This window comes from Protopterus annectens, chromosome 10.part0 (assembly GCF_019279795.1).
Source record: "Protopterus annectens isolate FY-2018-M chromosome 10.part0, PAN1.0, whole genome shotgun sequence".
In the NCBI taxonomy this organism is placed as follows: Eukaryota; Metazoa; Chordata; order Ceratodontiformes; family Protopteridae; genus Protopterus; species Protopterus annectens.
The window spans coordinates 725488083-725508095 of record NC_056744.1 but is presented as its reverse complement, the minus strand read 5'-3'; the positions used below and the strand labels follow the sequence as shown (position 1 = coordinate 725508095).

The 20013-nt window shown below is 42.7% G+C and overlaps 1 protein-coding gene across 5 annotated transcripts in view; it reads right to left on the bottom strand.

Annotated features, from left to right (window-relative positions):
- The window catches only part of ATG4C (autophagy related 4C cysteine peptidase), a 1631044-nt gene that overhangs the window by 234460 nt on the left and 1376571 nt on the right, over positions 1-20013 (bottom strand). For all 5 annotated transcript variants that reach the window (XM_044085551.1, XM_044085548.1, XM_044085549.1 and 2 more), the window contains one exon: positions 8222-8355. In XM_044085551.1, the coding sequence (XP_043941486.1) occupies positions 8222-8355 (134 nt within the window). The remainder of the gene's footprint in view (positions 1-8221; positions 8356-20013) is intronic.

The window sequence follows — 20013 nt, the reverse complement described above, 5'->3', positions numbered from 1 at the left end:
ACTTCTACGTGGGGCGGATGAGCGATCCAGCATGCTCCTCATCTTCACGAAGACAGATTCCTCCAGCTCCATAAGATGCCTCGGTTCAGAAGAAACCGGAGGTGCCGACGGCTCCAGAAGGATCGCCTCTGAGAACGATGTACGGTCCGAGCTCATTCGGGCCAACGCACCAAGAGGGAGACTCGGCACCGAAGACATTCAGTTCCAAGTGTCCCCATCGGGGCCGACAGAGGAGCTTCGGACCCTAGACACTTCAGACGGCACCGAGAGTGTCGGAGTGGAACTTGGCTTCGAGACAACCACACGAGGTGCTGGAACCGAAGACTCCACTGTAGTCGGTACCGGCAATATCAGCTCCGAAGGCCCAATCTGGGTTGGAGGAGGAATGAACGCAGGATAGGTAAAAGAAGTCGGCTCCAAGAGAGCCGATAAAAATTTTGGCAAGGCCGACGACTTGAGGAGTCTGAGCACCACTCTCTCGATGTCTTCTTCAGATAGACTCCTGGAGGATCTGGAGGACAGCATGGGTGACCTTGTTCTCCGCAATATTGGCAATTTAAGGGTAGGGGAGACCAGTGGAATATCCATTGACCAGCTCCGAAGAGGGCTGCTAGTGATGGGCACCGAAACACTTGTTACCGATACTGCAAGGTCTATGTCCAAAATCTCAATCGGCCCTGAAGACAGTGGAGCCGAAGAGAAAGATACCAACTCCGCTTTTTGTAACTTCTGTGGTGGTTCAGAGGCAGAAGTTGGAGCCGGAGAAGGCCATTTTGAAATTTTGCCCTTATCCTTCCTAGAAGACTCCGACTTAGGAGAGGAAGAAGAACTGGCTAGGTTTTCATCGAAGGAAGATTTCAACAGACCTTTTCAAATAAGTTTATTCTTCCATTCCTGGAGCACTCTAAGGCTAAAAGAATACCAGAAAAGGCAGGTTTCTTGCAGCTGTATGGCCCCTAAGCAATATACACAAACTCTATGCCCATCAGTGATGGACATTTTTTGTGAACACTTAATGCACTTCTTAAAGCCTGACGGTTTGTGTTCCTTAGATTCCTTAGACATACTGACAGCAAAGGAAGGCCAACACACACACACACACACACACACACACAACAAGAGAAGAACTAGATCCTCTAACTTAAAAAACAGATCTAGCCCTATCACACTCTAAGAAAAGAAAAAAAGGGGGGAGAGCTGGTCCTCTACCTTAAACGGACCTAGCGTGAAGAACAAAATGGGGACGAAACTAGAACCTCTAACTTAAAATGGTCTAGCAAAAAACAAACACACACACTCACTGGATACCACACGCAAACAAGCAATAGGCCCAGAAAATACAATATACGATAACAAAGTCAAATCCGGTTGAAGTCACAAATCGGAAGTCATAAAAAATGACTGTCAGTAATAAGCTATGATAGAAAATGAGAAGTTATGTACCTACCATAACGTTCCACGTTAGTTGTCTTCTCTCGCCTTCTTTCTTGCTGGATGGGTTCGGAGCCGATCCTCGGCTCCGACTCGGCCACTTACTAAAGCTCGAGAGCTAATTTTACCGGCTCGAGGCAACCCTATATCCCATGATGCTAGGCAATAACTCCCCAGATCTCGTTTGGAAGCTGAAAAACCTAGCATAGGCCAATAAAACAAAAATCCTCCAAATGGAAGGAGGAGGAAGAGGGATAAAAACCTCCAAGATAATTATTTACACTATATATATATCCTAGGACACCTAGATGGTGAAACAAGGAATATAAGGACCCTTCAAAGAAGGGAAGATCTTCTCGGTCTGTCCAGGCTAGGGGGATGGTGGGTGGGACGCAAGAAAGAAGGCGAGAGAAGACAACTAACATGGAACGTTATGGTAGGTACATAACTTCTCAATGTTAAGTTGTCAATCTCGCCTTCATTCTTGCTGGATGGGACCGCATCCCTAGCACCTTCACCCTGGGTGGCTCATTGGAACAGACTCTTGAGAACGGTGGAACCAAATTTTGCTCTGTCCCTGGAGGCCATGTCCAATTTGTAATGCGAAACAAAGGTATGAGGAGAGGTCCATGTGGCTGCTGCACAGATGGTGTCTATTGGTAGTCTAGCTTGAAAGGCTGTAGATGTAGCTAGTGCTCTAGTTGAATGGGCTTTTGGCTTAGAAGTTAATTCTCTGCCTCTGAGTTGATAAATAGATGTAATCACAGAAGACAGCCACCTAGATAGGGTTACCTTAGATACAGGAAGGCCTTTCTTATTTTCTGCATACGATAAAAACAGTTGATCAGACTTCCTTATTTGTTTGGTTCTATCCAAATAGTATCGGAGCTGGCGGTGAACATCTAGATAATGTAGCTTTTGCTCCGCTCTATTAGTATAGTTTGGGAAAAAAACTGGGAGATCAACTGATTGATTTAAATTTGTCTGCGAAGCCACCTTGGGTAAGAAGGATGGATTAGTCCTTAGAGAAACTCTGTCTTTATGGAAGATTAAGTAGGGGGGACGAATGCAGAGGGCGTGAAGCTCAGATACTCTCCTAGCAGAAGTAATGGCGACTAGGAATAGTGTCTTCCAGGAAAGAAATTTCAATGAACAGGAGACCGCAGGTTCAAAGGGGGGAAGAATCAAGGATGTTAAGACTAAATTAAGATCCCACTGAGGTGGAGGGTCTTTGATCGGTGGCTTAAGTAAAAATACACCTTTAAGGAAAGGTTTGCAAAGCTTATGGGACATGATGTTGTGGTCCGATAAGCCTATGTGAAAATTCGATATGGCTGCCAACTGAACTTTTACTGTAGAGGCAGAAGACCCTGAATGAAACATTTCAGCTAGGAAGTCTAAGACCAAATGAATTGGGGCAGTAAAGGGATCTATATTCTTTGTCTTTGCCCAGAAGGAGAAACGTTTCCATTTACTAGTGTAAATCCTTCTGGTGGAAGATTTAAGGGAAGCTACTATGATATCCCGGACGGGATTAGAAATCATAGGAAGCCTGGCTAAAGACGGAAGTGGAGCAACCAAGCAGTGAGGTTGAGAGAATGTAGGGATTGGTGCAGCTGCCCCGACTGATGGGTCAACAGATCTGGAGCTGGGTCCAGATGCCAAGGCTGTACCAAGAGATAACGATGTAGGAACGGAAACCATATCTGTCGAGGCCAATAAGGGGCAATGAGAATCAACTTGGCTCTCAAGGTGGTTGCTTTCTGAATTACTTGCGGGATTAGAAGAAAGGGTGGAAAGGCATAGAGAAGTCCCCGAGGCCAATCTTGGACTAGAGCGTCTCTGAGGGGATGGCCTGGAAGGGGGAAGAGGGTGAAGAAGTCGGGGCATTTGCTGTTTTGGGGTGTAGCAAAAAGATTGCAGCAAGGAAGGCCCCACTTCTGAAAAATCTCTTCCGCCACAGATTGTTTGAGAGACCACTTGTGCGGCATGAATATGGCTCTGCTCAACCTGTCCGCTATGAAGTTTGACTTCCCGGGGATATGCGTTGCTATCAGAAACCGCTGAGAGGAAATCGCCCATTGCCAAAGTCTGAGTGCCTCTCGACACAGGGGATAGGACTTGGTTCCACCTTGCTTGTTGATGTACCACACTACGGACATATTGTCCGTTTGAATTGCAATAGTTCCTAGGGGAAGAGAGTCGTGGAGGGCTTGCAACGTTAAAAGCACTGCTCTCATCTCTAGGACATTTATGTGCAGGTGGCGCTCGAAAGGTTGCCAAGTGCCATGGACCATCCTGCCCTGAAAATGCCCCCCCCCCAGCCGATCAGGGAGGCATCCGATGTCACAGTGGCGACCGGGGGAGGAGGAACAAAAGGTCTGCCCTGATGGACTTGAAGGGACAATATCCACCAGGACAGATGACTTTTGCAAGTTCGAGTTATCATGATCTTGTGGTGCATGGGGAGTTGCTGAAAGGACCATTGGGTAAACAGCATCCACTGAAGAAGACGCATGTGAAAACGCGCAAGGGGAAGAAGTGTTATGGCGGCTGCCATAAGACCCAATACTTTCAGGACATACCTGGCCTGAATTTTGTCGCTCTGAAAAAGAACCTGGACATGATTTTGAATATCTAAGACTCTGTGGTCTGTTAACTTTGCTGAAAGTTGTACGGTGTTCAAGTTGGCGCCTATGAAGGTAATAGACTGACAAGGCGACAAGGCAGACTTTTCAAAATTTATAGAGATTCCTAGCCCTCTGCAAATGTGAATGGTGTAAGTTCTGGCTTGGAGAAGTTGATGGCTGGTGGTGGCAGTGAGGAGCCAGTCGTCTAGATATGGAAACACCTGGAATCCTTGCCGTCTCAGGTGAGCCGTAACCGCTGCCATACATTTAATGAACACTCTGGGGGCTGTAGTGAGACCAAAGGGCAGGGCTCTGAATTAGTAGTGACTGGCCCCCAGCCGAAAGCGGAGAAACCTTCTGGAGCGTCTGTGACTTTTGATGTGATAGTACGCATCCTGAAGGTCCACTGAGCACATCCAATTGTCCTTGCCCAGAAAGGGCAGAATGGACTGAAGCGTGACCATCCGGAATCTTGTTCTCTTTACAAACTTGTTTAGTTTGCTGAGATCTAATATTGGTCTCCAGTCCCCTGTCTTTTTCGGTACCAAAAAAGAACCTTGAGTAGATTCCGGATCCTAGTTGGTCTGCTGGGACCGGCTGAATGGCTCTTTTTGCTAGCAGTTTTGATATTTCTGATACTGCTAGTTCCCTTAGACCGGGTGGAACATCTGGAAGGGTTCCCGTTTGCTGAATTGGGGTTTGGATAAAGGGAATTTTGTAACCCTCGGATATGATCGACTGTACCCATTTGTCTTGAGTAAGGGAAAGCCAGGCTATTGGGTACAGCGACAATCTTCCCCCGACTGCCTCCGAAGGTGGACAATCGGGCAACATCTCAGGGATGCTGGAAGGGTTTGTCAGAGAGAGGCTCCCTGCTACCCTGGTTCTGCGGACCTCCTCTGCCCCTAGGGTGGCATCTGTTGTTGTTACCCCCTCTGCCTCTGGGGGTAAATTGACCTCTTGCGTCAGGCGTGACTCCTTGAGATTTACGGAACCACATTTTCCCACTCTTCTGACCCTTAGGGTATGGTCTTGAAGGGGTGGAGAAACGGACTCCTAAGGCAGAAAGAGTCTTGCCATCTTGTTCGCATCTGGTCAAGGTGTCTTTCACTTGAGGTCCGAACAAAGCCGAACCATCAAAAGGGGAATTTGTGAAGGACGCCTTGAAAGGATCCGCGAAATTACACAGCCGCATCCAGGCATGACGCCTTAAGGCCACTCCTGTGCCTGCGGCCCTACTCGCTCCATCGGCTGCATATGAAATTAGACGCATGGAGGAGTTAACAATCGAGTTCAGGGTTCCAAGCTGTGAGTTTATTTTATCCTGGGACCCAGCAGCTGATGGATCCTGTAAGACTTCTCCCAACTCATGAGAATATCTCTCTGAAGGCGGGTGAAGTGACACAAGTAATTCAGCGACCGCATGGCAAAGGTCGCTGAAGAAAACATCCGCTTACCGTACCTATCCATGGTCCTAGAATCCTTATTAGGAGGATGGATAGGTACTGAAGGATCAGCTAGTTCCTTCTTGGTGGCTGCAGCCACCACCATGGCATCCGCCGGTACACCTTTTGTTAGGAATTGCTTGTCAACTGGTGCTGTGATGAATTTTGATGGCCTCCGAGGGGTGGGTTCCACCAAATCCGGGGCCGACCATGCCTTCCGAGCCACCACTTCCATAAGGGGGTCGAAAGGCGGAGACACCCAGGAGGTGGAGGCTCGAGAACCAAACGCCTCCAGGTACACCGACTCATCCTCGGAAGGATTAAGGGAAGACCAGTTCCCCCTCTGCTTCAGGATTTCTAGGATGTCTGAGAAAGAGACATCCTCAGAGGGGGACTTTGGGGATCCCTCCGACTCATCCAAGTCGGTGTCAGATGTAATGGACTCAGGGGAGTCCACATGCTTCCTCTTACATGTCCTCTTACGTGGAGGCTCCGCTGACAGGTCAGGAGAAGCCTCGGAAGAGGAAGAAATTCCCAGTGGGGAAACCTGAGGTGTTGGATCTCTGGGTCCGGGAGCAAGATAGTGGGAAGAGACATCAGCAGGCACTGTAGTGGGAGGAGCTGATGGAGCTGACCATTGACTATGCCCTGGGGCTAGTGCGCTCCTCATCACCTCGAAGGCTCCCCTATCAGAAAGGCCAGAGGGCCCCCTCTCCGAAGAGGTAGGAACCCCAGGCCGCACCAACAGGGAAGGCTCCGAGGCCGATGTCGGGGCCGAGCTCACCAGCGTCGACGCTCCGAGAGGGAGAACGGGGTCCGATGCCACTCGCCCCCTCGGAGCCGACGAGAGAGATCAGGTGCCCGGATCCGTCCAATGAAGGTATCAAGGAGGAGATCGGAGCGGAAGACGAAGGAGCTGAAGGGGGAGGTATCAGCTCCGACACCACAACAGTCACGGCTCCGAGGAGCTCCGGCTCCGAACTCTGAGGGAGAGTCGAAGGAGGAAATTTAGGTGGAGTCGTAATAGCTACCATCTGATGAGACGGGCTAGAGATCATCTGGGCCAATGCCTGAGACTTTAACAGCCTACTTACCACTCTCTCAAGGTCGTGATCTGAAAGTCTGGACGACCGAGAAGATCGGCTCCGATGGCTCCGCTCCGAGAGCAGGGGAGACCTCGGAGCCGAATGGATGGACTCCAATGAAGGGGATCTTGACCTCTTCTTAGATGGAGCCAATGGAGCCGAGGACACGTCGGCTCCAGCCGGAGCCGACAGTGAAAGCATGGGCTCAGAGGTATCGGCACCGAGTGGTGCCGAGACCGGAACCTGTGACTCAAAAGGATCGACTCCAGCCGGAGCCAATCTAGGCACAGACAAGGAGCCAGCAGCCGAAGGCTTAGTAGTTGGAGCCGACGGTTTTGCTGGTTTCGAGGGCCTCCCCGACGCAGACTTAGTCGCGGTGCCCTCGGGCTTTAACAAGCCCCTCAGAATAAGTTTGTTCCTGCGCTCCTGCAGGACTCTTGGACTGAATGCATGACATACTGAACAAGAATCCTGCAGGTGCAGGGGTCCCAGGCAGTAAACACAAGAAGTGTGACCGTCTGTCAGAGACATTTTCTGACAGCACGAGTCACACTTCTTAAAGCCTGAGACCTTAACCTCTTTAGGTTCCTTCGACATAACAGTGTCGAGGGTTCCCAAAAGTAACAAAAAACAACACACACACACACACACTCTTAAATTATAAATCAACAATAAATTGTTAATAGGGATACTGACACACCCAAACACTCACAGGATCCCTAAGAAAAAATAGGAAAGAGGCAGGCTTAAGGCCTAACCTAAGTGGAAGGGTGGGATATATGGAATAAAGAGGGAAGGTATATAAAAAGTAATAAAGTTAAGGGTAGTTACTCACTAAGAAAGAAATAACTATAAATTAACTCAAAAAGGGTGACTGAACTATCTATATGTAAGACTTACCAGGAGCCGGTAAAAAAACGCACCTTGCAAGCGAAAGCGGCAAACGAGATCTGGGGAGTTATTGCCTAGCATCATGGGATATAGGGTTGCCTCGAGCCAGTAAAATTAGCTCTCGAGCTTTAGTAAGTGGCCGAGTCGGAGCCGAGGATCGGCTCCGAACCCATCCAGCAAGAATGAAGGTGAGATTGACAACTTAACATCTCTCTCTATAAGCAATAAATTCCTGAAAAGGAAGTAATAGTAATAAAAAAGGTATCACTTAGCCACAGCCAACCAAGAAAGCTTCCGACTGAAGACGCGGCAAACGAGATCTGGGGAATGTGCTCATGCACCATGGGATACCTCCTAGCCATGAGCCAATCAGAAGTTTTCAGGCTTTCTAAAAGCGGCCAAGTCGGAGCTGAGGATCGGCTCCAAACCCACACGTAATAATGGAGGCGAGATAGGACTACATAACATTAATTATTTTGAAATCAGTGGTACATCATTTCATTCAGATAGGTATCAGTGGCACTAATAAAACCTGTCTGGATACTGAATTAATGCACAAGTATTCCCTCCAAGAGACAATCATTTACAAATATTACCACTAAAATTCAAGTCAAACAGACAAGAATGAATATGATAGCATAAAGCACTTCCTGTCATTTGTGCAAATCTACTGGAACACTATTCATAAAACTGTAAGGCACATTCTAACACACTCACTGGAAATATAACTTGCACTTACCTTTACAAACTCTAAGTATTCTGGGTTTGTTTTTTCACCACCAAGTCTCACAGGCACTAGAATAATAGCTGCTTTGCTGTCTCTTTCAGATCCTGGGAGCAGCTGCAGCTTCTCAAGCACATCTGCACTATAAACTGTAAATTGCACATAATTAACAGCGAAATGAGTAACCTTTGTTTCATACTGATCAGTATTACACACTCTTAGTAAATATATTCTAAATGCAAGCAAGTTCTGAAAAGCACATAAGCTGCAAAAAAAACTTTTAAGGACCATCCCGCAAGCTATGCTGTGTTGCTCAAATGTTTTATCATCAGAAAACACATTACTGAAGAAATTGCAGATAGTGCCTCACGATGCTTGCTGTTAAATCTGTATAAGTTTCACTTCTACAGTCAATTTATAAAGTCAGTTAAGGGAAATGATCAAAGTTTGTGAATTCTCTATGAAGCTGGCAGGCGGACTGTCTGGCTAATGGATTAAATGGCATGGAAAGTGAGCAATATTCTTTTGAAAAGGGACAGTTTTGTTACATAACAGAAACATTCCTACCACATTAGTTGACCTAAGAAAGCACACACACTCCATGGCTTCTTGGTTAGGTTTATCTTCCCCACCAATCAATATTCTGAAAATAACAGAGTTTCCCAGTTTCTGTGCCTGTTTCTATGCATGTACAGATGTATCTTACCTAATATAAAAGTGTACATATATCCCAGCCCACCTTATTTTGCTCGCTGTCCACTAATATGCACCTTCCTGCAAATCAAAAAATCAATGAAAACTTGATTTTTATACCGCTAACAAAAATAGTCAAATACATAATTATACAGCTTACAGGGAGCTCCTACAGCAGAAGCTGGTAGAAGACATGCATGCTCAAGATGGATTAAGGACATTTTTAACCCATCAAGGAAGATTCTCTCACAAACATGCTGTTATGGTAAGAATGTACATGATATGCTGGATCTGTGGCACTGGGGATATAAAGCCCTGAATTTGTTTCAGTCAACTTACTATCAACTAAGAATGTGGGAGCTGAGGAAGTGAATAAGGGAGGATGGGAGGAGTGATTTGCCTGATGCTGGCTCACCCATCCTGCGGGGGTGGGTGGGGGGCAGCTAGGCCCACTACTGTACGGACACAACACAGAGAAGAGGTTGAATGTACTGCTGGTATGCCAATAGCAACTGGGCTGTGAAGTAACCATGCATGTCAAGTAGTGCAAGCTGTAACTAGAATTAGTCATGCATACTAGGAAACATGCTGACAGGCCAATACTGTGAGAAGAACCTGTCAGCTGCCACAGGGGATCGGAGAAACAAAATGGTCACTTGCTAATAGTTCTGGAGATGGAAGTTTGCTTTGAAGAAACTGGTGAATTTTTTTTCAAAACTAGTACATCTCATAGTAACTGTACTGAGCAGAGGCATTCTGTATAACATATTTGCATGCCTAAGGTATTTATAGAAGTATTTGCAAAACCAAATCTACTCGAGCTACACGCTCTAGGGATATAAACCTCAACACAACAATGAATAGAACATGCTGGAGGGATAGATTCCCTTCGCAGAGACTTCCCTTACTATGGAACAGGGTCCCGATCTACGTAAGACAGAGCCCCTCACTATCACTCTTCAAGAGGAACCTTGATGAGTGTATGGGTAACAGAAAGTTCACACTGGGAATCACACCAACAGCACTACTAGATAGGGGCCAAGGGTACTAGCTGCTAGTACAAGGGTCTAGGGAACTACTAAAGGGGCAGTGAATACAGCACAACGTGGCTGGACTAATATATGCCTTCAGGCAGATAGCCCAGTACCAACCTATGAACCTATAATATTTCAGAGTTATTGTGAGCCAAAGAAAATGCTGCAATATGTCTGCTATTTGTCCTTCAAAAGAACACAACATCCTAAAGAGTATATACGGATACGGATATTCATGTTACTGAATTAACAAACTGAGCCAAGGACTATAAATTTTGCAAGCTGAAAGATTTGTTAGTACAGACTGATATTTGGGATAATAAATTGTCAAAAAAGGCACACTTTTGGGAGTATAGAATTTAATGTTAAATAAAGAGTCTGATGGGTACAGAGGAGGGGAAATTACTGTAGAACACTTAAAAGAGCTTGGAAAATGTTGGAAGAATGTAAAACTGCCTCTGAGATTGAAAAAGAAATTAAAATAAGTAACAATTGACACAGCTTTGTCAAGTGTTTTCATATCCTTGTCAGAGGGAATAGGATTAGCATCAACAATTTGACCAGCAGAAGCAGTTTAGGATAGGGAAGTCACTACAGGATCTGCTCTAAGGTTAGAAACCAAAAATTTGTGAATCTGGTGTAATCTGGATAACCTTGTATAATTTGTCAGAGTTTCTAGGGGCAGGAGGTTGAGTTTTAGGTAAACTACTAGCTTTGTAAAAACATTGTCTAAAGTACATAAAACAGGAAACATGGCTGCAGATGTAGGAACATCCAAGTGTAACAACTCATAATACAGTTGTTAGGCAATATGAATTTCATTCCGATCCCGTTTAAAAACCTATTTTATCCTAGATAAAGTTTCAAAAAAAAGAAAGGCCCTTTGCAGGGAAAACAAACAACACTTTCTTCAGAATCAAAATCTTTATATTGTACAGGAAATCCTGAAGCATAACATTCTCCCTCCAATCTCTGATCTTCTGACTGAAAATCAGAACCAGGAAGCGAGGGAACACTCTTTTCTTACTTGAAGAAATAATAAGCACATTAAAAGTAGAAATTAACCCCCTGTCAAATTCCAGCAAATATCCCTTGCTCACAGAAATAAAAAATGGAGAAGCCAAGCTCTTTTGTAATGAAGCGCTTTTCTTTGTGTTTTCTTTTCCTGGGAAAAAAGACAAACTCAAAGCAGGCATACTCTCCTGAGACCCAGGCACCCTTTCCTGGCTATGTGGTAGACCTTCCCCCAAAACTGACAATGCCCATGGAGGGAAACTCTGTTGCTACAGAGGATGTTTCTATGTTCTGGTCCTTAGTGGCTGATGGTGCTACACCAAAAAAAACAAATGAAAATGATGAGTGATCAGAGGAACCAAATCTGGTCACAGCAGAGTCAACCACTGACAACAAAGGCACAACTAGAGCTGGCCTGACAACATTTTTCTTCTTGTTGACAGAGAAAGGAAGAACAGACCAGACCAGTAACTACTCCATAGGTTCATGCAAGGAGGCGGCACTGAGAATGGAAAGCAGAGCCAGAGAATATCAGTAAGCCTTACAGCATCAAAAACACACATTTGATGTATGAAAACCACAGATGGTCCCTAAAATCACAATCTCCTCCCTCAAACACACAATACCTTCAAGAAATATGTAGGAAGCAATGTCAAAAATTAGAATTTTTACAGTTTACACAAGCATTCACACAGAAAATAATCCTGACAAATAATGACCATCCAATGCATATAAGTTTACTAGCATATAAATGATAATGCCACAGAAAAAAAACTCGTTTTCTTCAGAAAAATAATATTAAGCAAGGTTTTCCCCCAACAAAAGACTTATATGATAAGCCTCAAAGCATCGCTAGCTGACTAACAGTTTCACAAAGCCTGCAGAAGGAGTGCACTTTGGTGGCAATAAATTTCTGAAGGATTTGGTGCACTGTATGTTTATATGGAGCTCTGCTTGAGCTCATGACAGAATGTGTGGAGGGTGCCCTTAAACTTTGAAAAGCTGTCTGGTCAGTGGGGTTGGGACGCAAACAGCGTAGGCTACTGCAACAGTGACCTAATGTTGAACATCTGTACTTGCCTTCCAGAGAGATAGGCCTTAATAAGGTATAGGAGCACCTGTCTTTGTGGTGATGTTCTGAACTAGTTCCTTGACTGTGTGGAGGTCCTCCATCCTACTGCCATGTGAGCAGCAGCCCTCAACAGTCACCATTGTTCTAATTGCAAGTTAGGCTGAAACCTTCATTGTCAATAAACAGGATTAAACTGTTGACATTTCTGCAAGCAGTAACAGTGCAACCTTCCCCAAGACAATAAAGCTGATGCCAGTTTGTGTCTCATCAAGAAATCTGGTGACCACGTGGACACGTTGCTCAAGAATGAAAATAAAGAACTTCACCACAGCAAATATGCTCTAAACTGAACAAATAGCAAAAAAAAGAAATGTCAGACTTTGGGGACATGGAAGTGTACACATTTATCCAGCATATTACATCACATTATGCATAAGCAGAAGCACAAAGACATCCTTAAATGTGAGATCTTCAACTTTATTTGTATTATTTTTGCCCTGTGGCTGCCAAACATCAAGCCCCACTTTGATCAGACATTACATTGTGCAGGGAAGGGGGACATCATCCAGGCAGCCATGAGGGTGCTTTGTGCTCTGTCCAGCATTCTAGGAATTAGGGCTTTTTTTTTCATTGCAGTGAGCATTTGTATGATTAAGGGTCACCTATACCCCCCCTTGTCCATGCATGCATGTTTCGCTACCCGCGCTGACTAGGGCTACTTTTTAACAGTATTCTCTGTTGTTAACAGGAAACCTATGACTACATTTTTAAACCAATGTAATGTACTTTCCTGATCATAATGAACTCTAGACTTACTAGCCATTGCTTTACTCATCTTTCTTTCCTAAAGTAGGTAACCATTTCCTACATATGTTTTTTAGTACATCACAATGTTTGACAAAAACAGACCAAGGAAGCTCAACAAATTCTTGATCCACCATATAACAAAATATGCTTCCATTAATTTATCATAGCAAGATGTCTTGTCCCAGTGACTGTGACTTTAATTATTTCTACACACCATCATCAAATTTACAACATTATTATTACCAAGTTGCATGCAGTGTACACCTTTTTTATCCTTTTCCCCCTAATATTCTCCCCAATTCTTCTTCAATCTGTAGTCAGCTTTAACCCTAAACTAAATTTCTTACACCATGCGTAAAAAGGTTCATTTTAGGAATTTCTATTTGTTGCTTTTGTAAAATAATCCCTCCTTATCGTGTTTTTTTTTTATAACACCTTCTTATATTATTCTTTTCATCAATCTATCACATGATGTGAAGCATTAAGCTGCTGATTCTCAGCTGTGGTCTCATGTTGCTCATATTTATCTAAAGTCTAAAACCTCTGCTTTAATTCACTTAATCTCGCATACACACAAAATTAGAAAAGTGTATCCTGTGGAATCTTCAATATTAATCTGTAAAGATAATTAACTCCATCAATAAAGAAAACAAGATCAACTTTACATATAGTGAAAAAGCAACCTAATTTAACCATTTTAGTTGAATGGATGCCAGAGACAATGCAATTTCCAAAATATTTTTCAAATTATACTGGCAAGCACCACTACTGACCTCTCTTCCAATACAGTTAATAGTTACATGAAGTCTGAAGAAAGAAAACCTTGCCTCAAGGGTTAGATTAGGGGTGCACCTTCATTGTTTGGTTGTAACCTAAGTTTGTATGGCTACTAAAAGTGGACAGTGTGACAGCCTCGGAAATATTTGCAGGTTCTTGGACTTGGGAATGGAGGGAGAAGTTCTTGCTATTTAAAGACTACATCTAAGGCCATACAGTAGTAACACGACAAACAGCAAAAAAGTGGAGTTTCTAAGATGCCATATAAGCTGCACTGTAATTGGAAAAGGAGAAAAAGTGCAAGTATAAATTTAATCTGTTTAAAATAATGGATTAAAAACTTCCTACTGTCTAGCAAGTAACTTCTTAGCTCACCCAACTCCCTTAAAAGAAATGCATTCGATGAAATAGAATTGAGAAGTAAGAATTTTTTGATGGTCTGAAGAAGAGAGTATATACTCGCGAAAGCGCTTACCATAGTTTAAGTATATAGAACCTGGCCGTGTTTCAGACTTCGCACTGTTTTTATTTTCTTATTCTGTTTATAGTAATGTGTGGTCCATTAATCTTCATTGCTGGTGTTATTTTCGTTGTTATTAATTGAATGAAATAAGTTTGAGAAGTAAGAATTTGTATCCCTTCTTTATTTTGTTACTGTAGTTCCAAATTACTATCTCAATATTTTCTGCAATACTAATGTATTTAAATAATTCATCTGGTCAGTAAAACTGAATGCCTCAGTGAACATTATAGGGCTAATAAGCCTTTCTCTTCAAAGGATGTAATCAGTGGCATGTGTGAAAAGAATAATTTGTTGACACATACAACTTAAACTGTCATTAATACGTTTGCTTGAATCAGCTATGAGAACCCTTAATACTGACTATATATGAATTCTAGCCTACATGTTCAGTTGCTGACCAGAGTGGTAAGTGGCAGCCATTGCATACAAGAGCACTGATGAGTATAAATATCAAATGAAAAGTCTTGCTATGAAGAATTACTGGGTCAAGCTACATCTTAAGCACACAAAAAAATATTAGGAAAACATTGCTGCTTCACAGTACTTGGCTCTCCAGTCAGGCTCTTGATTACGGCGTGCTGTGTGCATGCTGCTCCTGTCTACATGGACTTTTGCTTGGTGTTCTGGTTTCCTACCAAATCCTAAAGACATGTTGCTGGTGAACTGTTAACCTTCCAAACTGCCTGTAGTTTAATTGTGTATGTATACTGTAATAGACTAATGCCCTAGCTTAGTTTCTCTTTGCCTTGTGTCCGTTGAGTGCTGAGACAGGTTTCTTCTCCTCCTCTCTGAGCCTGAAATGTATAAAGCAAGTTAGTCAGAGAATGAATAGAAGCATGACATATAATTTCTGATGGAAGCACCAAATTTCAGCCTCCCAACATCAGAAACTATTAAGTTGCTGATTTAAGAATGCCAGCTCAAATACCAGTAGAAAGAACTAAGGCATATTGGCTGCAACTGTAGAAGTAGAGGAACTCTGTTACTACTTGTTAAATGTAGTAGTTCTTTACTTTCATCACTACTATTGACCTTCCATAACAATGTTAAGTTTCAGTTTTAGGGCACTGTGCAGATGCTTTAATGTCTGCTCTCACATTGTTTTTGTTATAACAGCAAGCAAGTAAAGTACAGTTGAGCAAATAAATTTACCGTAACAGTAGATGTTTGAATGATCACTGCTGCAGTAGCCTTAGCTATATGGGTCATATCCAGCCAAGGATATAACAACCAGACAGCTTCCAAAGGTTCAGGAAACCCTCCAGTACTCAAATCACTAGCATGATCAATCTGAGCTACCTAAAAATACAGGTTTGAACACTAGACCCTTCAGCGCTTTCATGCTGAGAGAAGGAGGTTGAGCCCAAAGAAGACATAGCTAGGAGTGAAAATATATACATATACACATATAAACACTCTGGCAAAACAACATACTCAAAAAACAAAGGTGGATGGAGGGAGTGAGCAGCCACTACAGCACTGATCATTTGAACATCTACTACTATGTTTATTTTTATTTATATTTATTTTACATTTGTTGGCTGGGCTAGTCCAACTGGATATATTTCCATTTTCAGTAGAGGCCCGGGGAGAAAAGCTCCAACATAGCACAAAATGAAATATACAATTGTATAACAAATAAAATAATAAGTATTTGGAATAAAGAAGAAGGTTATTAAAAAGTACAATACTAAAAAGGTGAGTATAAAGTCATATATCAGTCATGTAATCGTAAGATACGTGAAGATACACTATAGTTCATTGTAGTTCACATAAATAGTTGTGGTTATATAAGTTTACAATGACCAGATTTTAGCATACATAGGGGTATGTAGAGTATGATTATGTATCCATAGGCAGTAAGAAGATAAAAATACGATAGGTAGTAGATTAATCTGGGTTAGTGCAGGGGCATAACCAGAGTGATTTTAGGTGACTTTTGAGTTTTTGTTTAAAGAGTGACAGTGAAGGTAGTAGTGTTAGGTCGGTAGGTAGAAGGTTCCAGTGTATCCTAGCAGTACTGGAGAATAGGCTGTCGCCTGACAAGTTATTGGACTTACTTATGCTAGCACGCAGTTTGCTCGAAGAGCGTAGGGAATTTAGATTATTATAAGGGGTAATGAGGTTAGCAAGTATTGGGGTATTATTTGGTTGGTAAAAGATTTTATGAGCAATGGTGAGTTGGGAATAAGTTAGCACGTTAGGGAGTTCAAGCCAGTCTAGCTGCTTTAGATTCAGACAGTGGTGTGTTCGAAATGCATTTCCAGTGGCAAATCTGGCAAATCTGGCAATATTGTTATAGGAGTTAGACAGTTTGAGAAGATTATTTTTCTTTAGATTAGTATAAATAGGAGAAGCATAGAGAAGAGTTGAGACTAAGTAAGAGTGGGCAATAGTGGTTCTAGCTATGGGAGTTAAGAAGGGTTTGATTCGATATACGGAGCCCATTTTTCTGTTCACTGTTTGAATTGTGTTATTTATATGGTTATCGAAGTTGAGGTTGTTGTCAGTTGTAACTCCTAATAGTTTGGTAGTAGGATCGGGAAAGATGAGGGTAGATTTAATAGAGAAGTTTATGGGAGAGGACCTATTGGTAGGTGTGAAAAGTAGAAGCTTGTTTTTTTTGGCGTTTAAAAGGAGACAGCGTTTCCGGAACCAGTCTTCTACTGAGTTGAATACTTATTGAGTTAGAGAGTGTAGATCAGAAATGGAGTTGGCAGAACATATAAGTGTGGAATCATCGGCATATTGAATACAGGTAGCTTCAGGGACTGCTACATGAAGGTCGTTGATGAATAGTGAAAAAAGAAGAGGTCCTAAAATGGAGCCCTGGGGGACTCCAAGGGTGACTGGCAGGTGGGATGAAAGTTTATTTTCCCAGAGAGCTGCCTGTTGCCTATTGTTAAGGTAAGATTTGAACCATTGTATAGCTGGGGTATCTACAGCAAGAAGTTCCAGAGTATTTATAAGCAGTGGATGATTAACCATATCAAAAGCCTTTGAAAGTCGATGAAGAGAGCAGAAGAGAGGATGTTGTTATTACGATTCTTATAAATGGAGTCAGTGAAAGATAGTAGAGCGGTGGTAGTGCTATGAAATGGCCTAAAGCCATGCTGGCACTTAGCCAGTATGTCATGTTTAGTTAGGTGGTCTAGTAGCTGGTGGTGAATGCACTTTTCCTTGACTTTAGCTAGAGGTGATAGTAGAGCTATTGGTCTATAATTAGAGTAATTGTAGGATTTACCACCTTTATGTAGGGGGATGATGTGGGAGATTTTCCAGATGTCTGGAATAATTCCTTCATTAATGGTTCTGTTAAGTAGGATGGATATGGGGAAGGCAATAACTTTGGCTACTATTTGTAAATATTCAGAAGGTAATTGGTCGGCTGAAGGAGTGCAAGGCTTAAGTTTTAGTAATATTTTATAGATGAAAGTGGTTGAGATAGGTTGAAATGTAAATGTTGGTAAAGATCCAGCTAAGGAAGATGGGAGCCTTGTGTTATCAGTGGAAAGCTGGCAAGCTAGGGATTGTATAGTTTCTGTAAAGTAGGTGTTGAAGTTGTTGGCTATTTGATTTGGGGTATTTTGATCAGCATCATGAGGGGCTGGTGTGCTAGCGTGACCAGGGTTGAGGAACCTATTAATGTTAGTCCAAAATTTTTGCGGATTGTTCTGGTGTGTTTGTTGTAGCTTACAAGAGTAGTTCTTTTTGTCAGAGAGTATAGCTTTTTTAGTAGTGTTTCTTAGCTGTCTAAAGGTTTGTTGATCAGGGGAGGTTCTATTATCATATTGTTCACTGTTGCAGTAGCCTTAGCTACATGGGCAGATCACCTTTGCCTACATTTGGAAGGTAGAAAGGAAAGGGTCCAGGAACCCCTGGAAAATGGTCCTTAGAAAGCCTAATTTAGGAACAGAGAAGGAATCAAGCTTGTCATGCTTTGTAACGTTATGTACACAGGACAAGTTGCTGCTTCTAAAGTATTTCTTGAATTCAACCTTTTCCAGAAAGCCAGAGATGAAGACAAGGTCCTGGCATAGTGAGCCTTGACCCAGCCTGGAGTATTTTTGCTGTGGTGGGAATAACAAAAAGTAATAGCCTGAGATGACCATTTAGAAATAGTCTGTTTAGACATAGGTTTTCCCTTCTTCTTACTTTCACATGAAATGAACAATAGATCCAAAGACCTGAACAAGTTTATACTGTCAAGATAGTGCCGGAGTAGTTTGTGGACATCCAAGGTATAGAGTATTATTTTTCCGTCACTGTTCTTGGGTTCTGGAATGAAATAGGAAGATGGATAGTTTGACTTAAAGTAAACCTGTACACCACTTTAGACATAAAAGAAGGATTGGTTCTCAAAGAAACCATATCCCTGTGGAAAATGAGAGAGGGTTGACTCACCACAAGAGCCTGCAACTTGGATACTCTTCTTGCAAGGATTAGAACAATCAATAAAACAGTCTTCCATGTTAAGAACCTCAAGTCTCTAACACAAAATTAAGATCCTAAGCAGGAGTCTCCAGTTTTCTTGGATATCTCTTATGCAAAACCCTTTTCAAAATATTTTCACATGAGAATGCATTGAAAGAGCCATGGGCAGACATGCTAAAATGGCCAACAAATGAACCTTGATGGAGGAGTAAGAAAGGCCATAAGATAGTAACTTACAAAAATATTGTAAAACCAGAGAAACATTAGCCCTGAAAGGTGTTGGTTATGTTGTTGGCTCTAACTAGACAATCTTTTTCATTTGCTAATATATGATTTTGTAGTATCAGGCTTTCTTGCCTCCATTAATACCTGTTGCACATCCTCAGTAAAGATGCCTAAATGGGACTGAGACCCTATCATCCAGACAGTCTGATGAAGTTGATTGGGGTCGGGGTTAATCAAACACCTGTGTTATTGTGCGAGTAGATCCATTCAGACAGGAAGCTTGTAGTAATTGCCCCTTGCCATTTTCAAAAGAAGGTAGAACTACTGTTGCCTGGGCCAGAATGGAGTCACCACAAAGATCTTGTGGGATTCCTTCTGAATCTTACGGAGTACCCTGAAGATTCATAAGAAATCCGACAAGATCATTCTGAATCTTCAGGAATACACTGAATATCAGTGGAAAGGGTGGAACAGTATATAGGAACATTCCTGCCCAGGTTAAGGAAAAAACTTCTGTCCTCCAGACTTTCTTGCATGGAGTCCTGGAGCAGAATTCTACTTGAGGAACTCACCACAGATAAATCAAATCTTGGAAGACTCCCACATGTAGTTTCTACTTGTGAGTGTTTACCTTTGTCCTGCTTACCACATCTGTCACACAAATTTGCTCTAAAAAGTAAGTAGGATACCTGCAGGGTGAGACTGTGTAAGGCTATAGCTAGTCTGCAAACGGGGTAAGGCCTGATTTACCCTTGCTTGTTGATGTAACAAATGACTGTGGTATTGTCTGTAACAACCAGAAGGGTCCAGAGGAACAAATATGATTTGGAGAGTTTACTGCTTTGATTAGAAGAAGCATCTATTTTATTTTTATGTGCTTACATCTGTTCTTGGTGTTCCAAACACCCTGTTCTTTTATCCCTCTTGCAACTGCTCCTCAAGCAAATTCCAAAAAGTCTGTGGTGACTGAATGCTTTGCAGGGGGGTGAGAAGGAGAGAAATGGATTTATGGATATTTGCTGCCTCTACCAAGTGATTTCTCTTCTGACAAATCCGAGAACTTTGATTTGAAAATATAATGGGTGCTGCTGTGCTGGGACCAGAGACCTTCAGATTCTATTTTATCTTTCTCATGTGGAGTCTCAGCAGGGGTATCATGGGAATCATAGCTGCCACGAGACCCAAAATCCTGAAGTATTCCCTCACACTGAAGTCTGAGTGGAAAACC